General features: G+C 39.7%; 2 protein-coding genes across 2 annotated transcripts in view; one reads left to right on the top strand and one right to left on the bottom strand.

The window, feature by feature from the left end:
- nceh1a (neutral cholesterol ester hydrolase 1a) overlaps positions 1-13,830 on the top strand; it is a gene marked incomplete at its 3' end in the record, with an annotated part of 204,343 nt that overhangs the window by 42,126 nt on the left and 148,387 nt on the right. The gene's annotated exons all lie outside the window — the stretch shown is intronic.
- Positions 1-13,830, bottom strand: part of fndc3ba (fibronectin type III domain containing 3Ba) — a 49,957-nt gene that overhangs the window by 22,653 nt on the left and 13,474 nt on the right. Inside the window, exons 4-17 of the mRNA XM_079369746.1 lie at positions 12,709-12,767; positions 10,178-10,329; positions 10,021-10,080; positions 9,716-9,854; positions 9,191-9,244; positions 8,789-8,913; positions 7,429-7,603; positions 6,885-6,971; positions 5,258-5,393; positions 3,711-3,782; positions 1,906-2,024; positions 1,630-1,735; positions 860-1,032; positions 68-181 (exon numbers count right to left, since the gene is read on the bottom strand). Coding sequence (XP_079225872.1) covers positions 68-181; positions 860-1,032; positions 1,630-1,735; positions 1,906-2,024; positions 3,711-3,782; positions 5,258-5,393; positions 6,885-6,971; positions 7,429-7,603; positions 8,789-8,913; positions 9,191-9,244; positions 9,716-9,854; positions 10,021-10,080; positions 10,178-10,329; positions 12,709-12,767 — 1,571 coding nt within the window. The remainder of the gene's footprint in view (positions 1-67; positions 182-859; positions 1,033-1,629; positions 1,736-1,905; positions 2,025-3,710; positions 3,783-5,257; positions 5,394-6,884; positions 6,972-7,428; positions 7,604-8,788; positions 8,914-9,190; positions 9,245-9,715; positions 9,855-10,020; positions 10,081-10,177; positions 10,330-12,708; positions 12,768-13,830) is intronic.

The following is a 13,830-nucleotide window of genomic DNA, read 5'->3' as shown; positions in this document are numbered from 1 at the left end:
AAAAATAAAAGAAGGCATGACAGACAACTTCAAAGAGGCCTGTGGAAACAATGTTTGTGTGCCTCACCTCCCAGTTGAGCGTTACGCAGGTATTACTGGTGAAAGTGAGGAGTGGCGCCCCACACTGGCCAGGAGGACCTGCTGCAGTCGTCACTTCTGTTGGCTCTGAGTATGCTCCGAACTAAAAAGAAGAACAACATCAAACGATTCATGAAACGTCACACCACGTTACCTGTGTGTGTGTGTGTGTGTGTGTGTGTGTTTTGTAAGAGAACAAGTTCTGTTTTTACTTTGGTGCATGTTCATGTTGGTCTTTCTAAGTGTTTGTTCCTGCATTTGATCAGCCAGTCTGAGTGCTGATTCACTTCGAGTCTGGATGATCAAACCAATCAAACATTGGCTGAAGCCTGTTGAACACAACTGCAGCCAAACTTAGATGTTGTCAGTGCACCAAGGAGCTTACCTAATACATACTCCCCCCGTGTGTTATTGTCTTTGTGGGTCTGCAGGATAATGACATTGTAATCTGAACTAAGAGTCCATATCAAGATGTTTCAAGGTCTCTGAACTCCTTTCACTAAGTAGATTTTATGCTTTTAATGAGCCAATAAATGTAGAATTTCATGCTTGTCAAGTTGATAATTAGATTTAATTGTCAAAGCAGACTTGTTGATGTCACAGTTCAAACTTAAAGATGTTGCAGCGGAGAAGATTTGTTTTGGATGTGTTTTTCCTGACCTTTTTTTCATTTCACTGACAATGTTCTTGCTGTGTGTGTGTGTGTGTGTGTGTGTGTGTGTGTGTGTGTGTGTGTGTGTCTGTCTGTGTGTGCGTGTGTGTGTGTGTGTGTAATTCTCACCCCGGCCTCGTTGGCGGCCCTCAGTCTGAAGCTGTATGTGGCACCTGGTAGCAGACTACCCACAGTGCATTGCAGCTCTGACCCATGATACACCTCTTCTGGCTTTGTGTCCCCCTCACTCATCTCCAGACTAAACACACACTCCTCACACACTCCCTCTGAGACAGGGGGTTCTATTATGAAAAGAGAGAGAGAGAGAGAGAGAGAGAGAGAGAGAGAGAAGGGAAGGATAATCAAACTGATTAGAAGACAAATAATCAAAATCAGGTGTGGTGGAGAGAGTGAACAGCTATGATGATAAACTTTAGGATTTACTCGTAATGTGTTTAGTTTTAGATTTCAATCTGGATATTTTTACAATCTGCTTCACTTTGGTCTCAGGACAGTTAAAGTTAAATGAAGGAGACAGTGGGGGAAACCCTCCAATACATTCTGTCTGACCTTCAGTTCCAGCCAGTAATGACTTCAGCTCTGGCCAGCTGTTTTAAACCGTTTAAATGTTGAACTTCCTCGCTGTTTCAGGCCAGCAGACCTTTGCCTGCCAACAGATACAACTAATCTGCAATAATGGGTCCAGTTAAAGCAGCTATGAGGCTGGCTTAGGCATTTAATGGGCTAAATTAAGCTGAAACATGGTTGACTAAGGTCACTTCAGAGTTGATGGGGGAACAAATTAAGCAGCCGGAGGGGAATTGAGTTGCCTCACTAAAGAAAAAAAAAAAACATCTGGTAAATATAAGCAAACAGTGCACATGTTCGTCTGCACTTACCCCATTCTAACTGCACTTCCTTGTGCTTGGCTTTACCCACAATTCTTGGTGGCTGGCAGGGCCCGAGTGGGATGCTTAGTGTACGGACCGGGACACTGACTGTGCACTACAAGAGAGACATGAAAACATCAGTTATTAAACAGTTTGACTGTCTAGCAGAAATGTAGCATATCGTACATTTAGAAACATTTTCTAGATTATTCTATTCCAGGATATTTTAAGGTGAAGTTGTTTTTGAGTGTGTGTGTGTGTGAGTGTGTTGTGTGTGTGTCTTACGGGGCTGTGTCCTCCGGTGGTGATGCTACACACACGTAGGCGATAGAAGGTTCCGGGTGTCAGCCGCTCACAAACACATTCTGTCGCTGGGCCGCTGTAGGCTACCTCCCACTGACTCGCTGCACACACAATAAAACACCGTCACTCAACCTTACACATACTGTGCACGCACAAGTGAGCTGCTTTGTTGTGTTCATGCTGCACTTAACTCATTATTTACCATTAAAAAAACAACAACAACAACAACAACAACAACAACAACAACAACAACACCACATTAACCCAGTCAACGCCTGAACAACACGTCAGGATTTCGTCCGTTGATGGATTGTGTGAGATGAGATGCGAGTGCTACCTCATGTGACACAAATATAGATCCTGTTTACATCAACGCATGGAACATTTTCTAACTCATAAACACATTAACATAGCCTTGCTTCCATGTGAAGTAGAGTTAAGATTAACTTGAAAAAGTAACACAGACAGATTTTCCCGTCACACGACACGTAACTTTATTAACGTAATCTGCATCCATGAACTTTTCTGAATTGTTTAAAATGTTGTAAATGGTTAGATAATTGTGATGCCGTGTACTAATCAGCACTTTGGAGTCCGAATTTGGTAACTTTATGTTTCCTGTTTGATGCCTGTCAACCACACCTGGTGAAATGTTATCCACAAAGGCACGAGTTAAAAAAAGATGACACATTTTGAACATTAAAGCTCCTATGAGGAGTTTTTAACTGGTTACAAAACTGACGGAAATGAATATTGATGCCTCTTAATGACGTTAATAAAGCCAATGGTGCCATTAGTATGAAGATTTACTACTTGAATATTGTAATTCAAAAGGTATGATACCGCAGGGGAGAGAGAGTGAGACAGCACCGAACGAAAAGGAGTCAAACAGAGTTTAAACAAGTTAAAGCTTCATGTGTGGTGTGTTCCTGCAGTCCTTCTAAGAGGTATCATCCGTCTTCATGTTATTATACATGAACACGAGCGCTCGACCGCTGCACAAAATCACACAAAAGCCTCAGAGATTAAGAGAAAACGGGCAGAAACAGCCTTTTCCTGTCATATTTCTCACACAGTGACACACATCTAAACTTGTAAAAGTGAGCAGGATTACTTTTTTTCTACATAAACACTACTAGATAAGAGGCACCACTTTTCCACAGGAGAGTCTTTCAACTCTCAGTAAGAAAAAAAAAAAACATGGATTTTGTATCTGCAGCCAGGTTTCAGGTTCAGTCAGGAGTTATTATTCGTGGCTATTTCTTACAAATATCTCAATCTAAACTCAACACAACTGAAGCTAATGCAGGTAATAAAGCTAAGAGGTGAATTAACAACTCACACTATTTATGCCTAATTAAACTAATGCAGTGGACTGGTAATTACAGGTGTTGCTAAGCAGCATGACAAAAGAAAAGCTGAGTTTTAAGAGCCTCGATCTACCTGTTTTTGCTCATTGATTCTGAACAGATCTCAAATAAATACACACTCAAGCAATTAGTTCCACTATACTGACTGAAAGGACCAAGAGAACATTGGATGTCCCGCAGTGCAGATCTGAGGAAATCTGAACGACGCTGTGCGCTCAATTGATGCTCACAAAGAGTTAATTAAGTCCGCTGTTCTTCTTAGGGGAATAAGTGAAGGAAATGAACGCATGGAGAGAGGACAGACTCCAGGGAGGGAGGTCAGATTGTACTTTTCAGTTCAATAATGATGGGCTTAGAACAAGCGCTTCAGTTAGCTTAATGGATAACACGGATGGAGGCACAGACGGACATAAGTACCTTCAGAACATCCCTCGGAGATCTCCAGCAGGTATGTTAGAGCTTCGGAGCCTCCGTTGTCCTGGGGAGGATCTGAGGTAGAGAAGTAGGACTCGTTTTAAATGTTGTTAACTAAACACATGAACATAAAGAGCTGAAGAAAAACAAAGCATTACATGTCAGCATATTAAATATTCAAACTAGCCTTTAAGACTTCAAGAAAATAAAGTTCATGATTGAGACCGTTATCAGGACAAAGTTGATTCTAAAATGATAGAGTACATCTAAGTTATTAGTTGTGATGCTTTTTGACATTTTGACAACAAAGACTTTTTGCTATAACTCAGTAAATGTCAGAGGATGATTGTTTTTCAGCTGAACAAAAACTATTACCCCCTTAGACTCCCATTTTTACCAATGAAGAAGCGAACAGAATCCATTTTTTTGGATTCATCTTCATTAATGGGATATTAAGCACACCCTCAATTGTTCAGTGTTAATACATTTAAAAAGCTCAGCACTTAATGAGGGAGTACACTGCAGCTTTATAAATAAAATGGTCACGCTGATGAGAGCGTAGAAAGAAAACATACAGACCATAGAAAAGGCAATGTTTCATACTCTTACGTTGGTGTGTGTTTAGAGCTACAAGTGTCAAATCGAACGGTATAAAGAGTGGTTGAGAGAGAGAAAGTGAGGTATGTGTCATGTCTAAAGCATTTCAGAAAGGTTGCTGTGACTCCTGCAGCAATGACGCAGGACAGATTACAGGCATCACAGAAGAACTGCTTCCTCAAAATCATAACACCCCAAAGGAAGCAGTTCTTCAGTGATCTCACTTTTATTCTGCAACAAGCTCTGCTGGAAGCTCATGATGCTTTTCTTTATTAGCCTTCTCTGTGTTTCAGCCCGTTTTCTATTATTGTATTATTATTATTATTATTATTATTATTATTATTATCATCATTACTATGGCTAGATACACCAAATTAACTTTACAAACTAACTTACTACTGACAGTTTTTTTTTCTATCACCACTTCAAATAAAAGTACAATCAAGACTCTTTCATAGATTTTGACAACGTCGTAAATTTGAAAACACCAGTGAAGACGTGAAAGACGGTGAAATGCTCATGTCCCTGAAGCTTTTAAATCTGAACATTTTCACCTTTTAAAGCCAAACACTTTAAGTACTCTGATGAATAATAGATCTTTTAAAACATCTTCCTTTAATCCATTAATGAATTCAAAGAACTGCGACGTCCTGGCTCTTTCTGTGTCAAAGTTCTGACTAATGGACTTCCAACTCTATCCACTGTCCTATTTCTCCAATACAGTCAAAAAAAGCCCAAAAATAATAATTCCAATGATGTTCTTTTGACTGCATCTACTAAGTGAGTAAAATCATGTAATTTTCAAACTCTTCGTAATCAGTAAAATTTCATCTTTAATCGTAATTTTATTTCTGAATTCTGAAACTCTTTTTTTTGCAAATTGGTGTAGTGTTGTGAATTACTGGATCTCTATCGCTGCCTTGTATGGTACGTGTACAGGTGCCATTCTTTACCCCAAGTGACTGTAAATCCATATGGCGTTGCTGCGGTGACACAGGGTGTAGACGGAGGGCCGGGTTTGTCTGGATTGGTGGTGCAGACCAAAACTTCACTGGGACTGCTCTTCCCCTCCACGTTTGATGCAATGAGCTGTTGGGAGCCAAATGGACGTGAAGAAACGTTAAAGGGCATTGAAGGGAGGTGACAGGAAAAAGAAGGAGAGGAGGTAAAGGAACGTGAAGAAATGGATTTTTTAAAAAGGACAAAACAAGACAGAAGAGGAGTAAAGACGGAGTGTACAGAGAGAACGAGTCGATAGAAAAATCCATCTCTCGTTAAGAAACTGTTCTAAATAATCTGAGCTATTACTATATAGCCCTCTGGTTCTCTTTGCTTCCTTGCCTTCATTTCATTTCAGTTTATGGCATCCATTATCCAATCCAATGTAAAATCAATTTTTCCACTGGGTGATCATCATAACGTTGTTGATTTGGACATAAAGCTTCTGCTGCCTCGCCTAACTGTGTGACTGAGGACATGTACGCGTGTGTGACAGATGTGTTGTTTGATGTACTATTTGAGTACTTCACTTTAAAGCACAAGCAAACATGCTTCCAGAGAGCGGGTACATTTTGTTTTCAGATGTCCTCAGAATATGAAAAGCTATCACAGCTTTTAGCAGTGTTTTCTACGAGCTAAATGGATTGTGGATTGCAGTAGTCTCACTTATTGTTAAATTGTAGCCAATTCCCTGGTGGTAAAATACTGTATTCCTCGCTGGAATGATGGGTTTTGTATTAACGCTAAATTACACGAGGACATGTTGGATTCCTTGGAAGCATTTTTACGCACAGAGAAAGAACATGACTGACATGAAACATAATGGAGGCTTATCTCTTTGAAGGTTACGTCTATGACCTTGAAATGTAATATAAACAGGTTTTTTGTGTGTAACTTTTATACTTTAATTTAACATTATTTATTACCTTTAAAGTCTTATTCTGTGAAGATGCTAAATCCAATCGTGCTTTCTATCATTTTGAGACATTTTTACCTAAAACAATATTCACACGCACTATAGATGCAGACATTCAGGATGTGGGTGAGATAATCAATAATAAATACAAAATTCCTTGAATTGCCCCCCTGGGACAGATAATTTTTTTTAATTGAATTGAATTGAAAACAACAGCTATCAGGCGTTAGCTTAGCACAAAAACTTGAAAAGGGGAGGAATAGCTAGCTATGCTCTTTCTCAATATATGAGAAGTGAAATGTGTGACAAACAAAGGGTAAACAGCTAGCTTAGCTCTAAAAAAAAAAGGTACAAAATACATCCACCAGTGTCTCTAATAATCACTACAACACGTTCAATTTAGCAATCAGCATAAAAATGCTTTAAAATGAGTTTTCTAGAGCCTTATTTAAGCTAACTGGCTGCTTTGGGTATGTTAGCTTTAAAATGAGCATAAAGACATTAGAGTGGTTTGAATTTCTTGTTTTACAAATAATTGACCACTTCATTTTCTTTAACACTATTATTATTGTGCCAGAGATAGAAGGTTAGCTTGAACACAAAGTAGGAAGAAAGAGCAACACAGAAGAGGAACAAACATGCAGTTGCAATTTACCGTCACTTACCCTGAATTTATACTGTGTACTCCTCTTCAGGCCTTGTACAGTACAGGTCAAGTTTTCTCCAGTGTACTTTGGATGAAAGTCTGTTCCCTGTGAGTGAAACATTGTTTGTTTGTTTTGCATATATGTGAGATTTTTGTTGGCATCTGTTAAATTCAGTGTACCAGTCTGTATGCAATGAATAGTGATTCTAACATTATGTGTGAGTGAAATGAGCTTCTTTAAAGTGTTAATTCTTGCAGGTACATACATTTCCTCTAGCTATTCTGAAATGCTTTTAACCCTACCCTATATTCTAAATCTGTATTTCCTAGTTTAGGTTTTGTCTTCGTATATTCTTCCTCTGAAGTTCAAGTATCAAACAATAAATGGAGTTTAATAAAATAACAAAACAGAAATTTCACAATAGAAAATTACATGTTTGCGTTTGCTATAATGGATTACAGAGCTCCTGGAAGATTCTAAAACCTTGTTTATAGCACCTGTGTGTTTGAAATTTGTTTGAAAGACTTCCTAAAAATTGCACGTGTGTCTGGGTGGTACTTACGGTGTGGTCTTCCTGGATCTCAAGCGTGTATTTGAGCTGCTCCTCGCTCTGACTGCCCTCGGGACGCCCCCATTCCAGAGTCACCCAGGACACCCCTGCCCTAACCAGACGCGGTGCCAAAGGCAAAGCGGGCAGGGTGCCCATGGTGTAAAACACCACTTCTGTGCTGAAGCCACTGCGAGAAACACAATTAAAAAAAACACATTTCCATTTTATCCACACTTCTGTTTATATTCAAAATGCTAATGCAATGCATTGAGTTATTTCAAAATTACTTTAGGTGAAGGGAGGTTGTGCTTTCGGTATTACAAACTCAGCAAAGAGGGAGAGGCTGCACTTTTGAATAAAAATAAGGAAGGAGACAAAAAAGTATGACCAGCAATAGAGCGCTGTAAGAAAGGAATGGAAGGGTAACTCTGGTGTGATTTCTGATAAGTAGATTAAGATAACGATAACACAAGACAGGGATTCTGCGATAATTAATGTGTTGCAATCTTATAATCAAAAAATGATACATCACTATGTTTGATTAACTGAAGAATATAAAATGCCCTTAAAAAGCTAAGGTTCGGAATTTATACCTTTACTCATCACAAATGATCATGCTTCATCCTTTAACTTCTTCACTTCACCACTGTCTCTCTATTCTTCTCTATTCTCACTTGAACATGTGTTGTTGGCCAATCAAATTCTGTCCACGTTAAACTCATCCATGTCATTAGGGCCACTCTGAGGAGTCATGAATTACTGACGCAGTGAGTCAACTTGCCAGAAAAATCAGTTTAGAGTGCTTTACTGTTCTATATTGAAAACTGATATTTGAATATTGCTGTAGTCATTTTTGTCTCACCCCTACTGGGACATAAGGAAAACTGTTTTATGAAGAAAAATATAGAGAAATGAAAAGCAGGCATGTGTAGAGAATACTTTCTTGAGCTTTAAAGAGAAGTCAGGCTGAAGAACACTTGACAGCCACTTTGAGTCCAGCTATAGAGCTAGTATCTCCTACCTCACTCTTATTTCCTCTATCTCTTCCTCCCTACCACTGTAACATCTACAACAGGCGAGATGGTCCTCCCCATAATGACAGAAAGCAGAGGAGAGGAGATGAGAGGAAATAGAGGAAAATGACTCATGTCACATGCAGAATAATGGCCCCAGAAGGACTGGCGCATGTGTTTCTGTCGATCATTATGGTGTATACAGATCATGAAGACACATGTTATGGTAGACACCAAAACAATTTGCTCCCATTAGAATTTGCAACCATTGGTTGATGTGAACAGGCAACAAGAAAAAGTTTATGTGATGACGTGTGTAGTCTTGTGTGTACTTGTATTTCTAGATGAGGCGACATTACCTTGTGCCAATATCGTTGTGTGCAGCCACTCTAAACGTGTAGCCGCAGGCGGGGTACAGCCGGGTCAGCTTACAGTGTCTCTGGCTCCCAAAGTAACATTCTCTGAAAACGCTGTTCTTCTTTCCCTACAGGGAAGAGGAAAAAAGATAGTGGAGTAAGATGTGAGAACAGAGATAAGATGTGTTGCAATAAAAGTTTTTTGAAAAGAATACAAAAGATGAAGAAAAACAATGAGGGAGAAGGAGAGTAGGGAAAGAAATGGGCTGCAAGAAAATGAAAGAAATAGCTGATTAAATCTCATCTGACAAGCTCAGCGTTAACACCTATTAAACCTGTGATGGGTTTAAGTGCTTTTTTTTTTTTTTTACATAAAGAAGAATAGATGACAGATGACAGGTTTACCTCATCCCACTCGAGCAGGTAGTTTGTGATTTTGGATCCGTTGTCGCCTGGGGGCTGTGGTGGATGGCGAAAATGGAGCGAGTGAGGCAGAAAAGAGACAAGACAGAGACAGAGAGATTAACTGAGGATAACAGAATCTGACACCGAGACAGACGAAATACCTGCCGTGTTTTCATGACTGGCCTCATATCCTGTCTAGGTGAGTGATGTCACTCTTTATCAGTGACAGAGTGAGCGGATACAAATTACTTGTGTGGAAAAGGGTCAGAGAGGGCGGAGAGATAGGCTCTGACGTTATTTTGCAACAATTCAAGAATGCCTCAGTGTGTGTTGCTGATGACAAGCTCGGGGAGTAAACCAGGTGAAGCTGAATTTACTCTGTACTTTGTTTTTTGTTTTTTTAAGCTTATTTTGTTTGAGATCAGACATAAAAACCCTGAATCATTTGGGAGGCATTAGCCTGATTTATGCTAAGTTAATGATAATTATGCAATTAAACTTGACCAAAAAAATTCATGCCTGTACCTTCCACTGTAGGGTGAGGGTGCTCTTAGTGCGATGGGAGAGTTTCGGGGTTAATGGGACGTCGGGGACGCTGCAGTGTGTGGTGAACGAACCGGCCTCTGAACACGAGCCTCGAACTGAGTTGTACATCGCAGACACCCTGCAGGAGAGATGTGAGATATTACATGAAACAAAACCTCTATATAAAGTTAGGATCTAAATATGGAGGGAAAAATATAAACGTGAGATGTAAAACATACAAAAGGAATAGAAACACTGTCATCATGTCACCCAGAAAGTCAAAGACACAGAAAAACCGTCCTTACCGTACATGGTAGTCTGTCGCTGGCCTTAGGTCTTTCACAAGATACTCCAATTCTTCACCACTGACATACACACACAAACAAAGTCAAGCAGGTGTACTTTGGATGCGTCTTTAGGTGTACTATTTTGGCATGTGTTTTTTTTTTGTGTGTTTCCTACCTGTATATTAGGCGATATTTTCCGTCTCGACCCTTATCGGAGAGAGACACCTCGAAGGAGCAGGAAACAGGAATCCCGTTACCATGCCTGTTCACCAGCCCTGCCGGGGGGGCCCAGGAGAGTCGTGCAGCTCGTGCCTGCACATTGGACACCTGTACCACACACACAGACATATTTGTGTTCAAATATAAGTTGCAGTTTCTCTACAATCAGAAACACAGTGGGTTGATAAAAACCTTTTTTTAAAGTTGCATGTTTTGCTTCAACTTTAAATAGACATTTATGTTTCTTCCGTATCTTATTAATATGTCTGTCAATTTATTAGACTGTGGAAGACAGAGTGTCATCTAAAACGTTAACCAGAGTACCCTGCTCTTCATGGCTCTGGAAAAAAAAACCTTTCGGGTACACAAGAATTCAAATAAGCAAATAGAAAAGAAAGAAAGAAAGAAAGAAAGAAAGAAAGAAAGAAAGAAATGTTTTGTGTGTTCGTGTAAGTGTGTGCATGCTTATGCAGGCTCAACTTGCTGCTCATGGTGGGTGAGCTAATTTAGCATGATTTAGCACAGTCTGCATTTATTCCAGACTCCACTTCCACCACTGAATAGGCGATGAATGCGCCTTCAGGGCACCACAAACCACAACCATGCCTCGACTGTGTATGACAGACGGGAAAGGACAAATAGACAGAAATCCCGTTTTAGTCAGAGATTTGGATCAAATCAATGTGTCCACATGTCTGAGAACATCTACTCATGAAGTAAGTTCTCCTTTTTTATCAACAACTCCTCAGTTTCTATGTTAACTGAAGATATAAGTCGGACTGTTTTGGGAATTCACACATTTACAGATTGAGATTTGAGAACCCTTTAAACTAAGGTTTCATCATTTAGCCTTAGCTATAGAGGCATTTGGGTAAAAACATATTAAGGTCATAATTCATGGGGGTGCAGATGGCCTGGTGGTTAGGACACGGCCCATAATTGAATGCTGTCGTCCTCCAAGTAGGCAGCCCAGATTCAAGTCCAACCTGTGGCTCCTTTCACGCTCCCTGGCTTCTACTCTATTCACTGTCCTGTCCAGTAAAGATAGAAAAGCCCCCCCAAAAAGCCTATCATTAAACAGTTATTGGGAGGGCAGGGCAAACTTTTAGTTAATGACCAGCTGTAGTATATGATCATGTTGAATAAGGTACTAATAAGACCCTTATTATGACTAATAAGCAGCTAGTATGCTACAAATTAGCATGCTAATAAGCCACTCGTTAATGATGAATATTATGACATTAACTTTTAACTGTTACCAAACTTGTATTATGTATTAACTGTTTACTAAACAATCGAGCTGAGCCTGTACCAGTATCCATGGTGATGGATGTTTAGAGTGCGTCCCTTTTTTTAACCCTTTAATTTCATGCCGTTTTAGTTTAAATGGAAGACATCTTTTTTTTCTAGTAAAGAATCAGTCTGAGAAATGTGTGCAAGGACTGGGAGGGGAAAACGTGTTTCTTTGCCATATTTTTATTGAGCTGAACAAAAAGCTGCTCACTGCTATGAAAACAAACATTACAAGCAGAGGAAGGAGGTAAAAGTTTCTTTTAAATAACATTATGTTTGCAACACCTGCTACCATGTCTGTCTGTACGTTTCACTGCTGAATCCATCAAGCGACACATCCACTATATCAGAAGTGACTGCAAAGCTTCATGCCCCTATATGTCGTACATCTATACCCAAGTACTGCATCCTCCTTATAGGCATTTAGAAAATGGAGGATGATATTATAAGACAGGATCATTCTGCAGCTAATGATGCAAAATAGCATCTAATGGCACATAGGCAGGCCTCATTATAGCTGTCCGCTTTGTCTTTTCTTCTCCTATTCCATTTTAATACTTTACAGTGCTGACTTTGATAATCCATAAAAGGAAGTATAAGTGGTGAAGAGAAATAACACACCACTAATGTGTCTCCCAAAACAGGTACGTCGCCTCTTTTCATGCCCTGCCTTCCCGCCTATTACACTCTTCTTTCTTTCTCTCATCACTCGGTCAGGAACGGACAAACCTGTTAACCTTACATTTGATCAGTTTTTCTCCCCAAAACCAAGGCTCGTCCATTGGGGAGGGAGAAAAAGCTGTTTGTGTTTACAGTGTTGTTATGCTGCTTCTGAAGGAAGGCATGGAGAAGGGAGGTGTTTTGATGAGTAGATGCTGCCCTCATGTGGCCAGGATGAGCACAGCTTAAATGGCAATTAACCTTTCCTCAGATTGTTACCGACGCCTTTAAAATGACTTTTAATTAAATTCAGTGCATGAACACAAGTCACTACAGTTATTGTGTTTAATGTAAGCACCCACATCAACACAGAGAATATGGACAAAACATGAACACTCATGCCAGCTGACAGAACCAGACAAAAGGTGATTGATGAACGTGATTAAAAGTTAGGCAGATTTTCTCTCTTTGGGTGTGTGTGTGTGTGTGTGTGTGTGTGTGTGTCTAGTCGTGGGAGGCGTTGTGCATACCAACCTGTGGTTTTTCGATTGTAGACAGCAAGTCTTGCACTCGTTTCCCCTCTGAATCATGATCTGAGGACACAGAGAGGAAAAAAGTAATTATCAAAAATGAGTTACAGGAACGACTTTAAGCATAATCAAGAAATAAAGAGAAAGAGCGAGAGAGAGAGCGAGAGAGAGAGAGAGAGAGAGAGAGAGAGAGAGAGAGACTGACACAGTGGTGTGACATATAGAGAGAGATAAGGGGGCAAATTGTAAGAAGTGTGAAGTCACAATTCAAACTAGAAAATTGATTTTAAGAAAAGAGATGAAAAATTCAATAATCCCAAACGTCAAAACTGATGCAAATAAGGAATATAGGCATTGCTGCTGAGAACAATTGTTTTTCGGTTGGTTCCTCTGAAGCTACTTTACTGCGATAACAAAGCGTCTATGGCTCACATTTATCCACAGCCAGCCAAGGTTGGCATCCAGACGCTCAAAACTTCAACTCGAATGCATTTTGATCCTCGCTATTTCTTTCTTTAAATATGTAGATTCTATCAGAACAGAAGTACAGTCATGTGTAAAAAAAAAGACAAAAACAAGCCAAAAATAAAGTGAGAACAGATCTGAATTCTAAAAAAAGAAAAAAAAAGTGTGTTTTCCAAGGGTGTGATGCAACTCTTTGTTTTCTTCAACTACAAGTCATCTCATCTAGTCATGATGAACATGGCCCATGGAAAAGAAAACGCTAAATTATCCAGAGTTCCACAGAAAGGCATTAGTCATGAATTCCTGACCCTGAGGAAATATAATGAGAATCACCCGAAATAAGAAACAAATAGAAGTGACTCATTTTCCACTGTGACTATTCTGTTCATACAAGCTCTAGATTACCTTTGCAGGCAGTATTCCATAGAAAACATTATTCAATCATTCTGATGTATCATTTTTAATCGAGTGTCCCTACACCTGTGAATATTTATCCCAGGATAATCTGACGTCACCTGTGTGCGTTGTTGGAGCTCTGTGGTACAGCCTGTTCTGACATTAGTTAGACAATGGCAGTACATATAGAATGACTGTGTGTCTATATGAAGCCGCTGCTCCTGCATCTCACTCTACAAGCCTCAAATGAGGATCAAGATGGATT

The sequence above is a fragment of the Symphodus melops genome (assembly GCF_947650265.1).
Source record: "Symphodus melops genome assembly, chromosome: 19".
NCBI lineage: Eukaryota > Metazoa > Chordata > Actinopteri > Labriformes > Labridae > Symphodus > Symphodus melops.
This window is presented reverse-complemented; position numbering and strand designations above follow the sequence as displayed.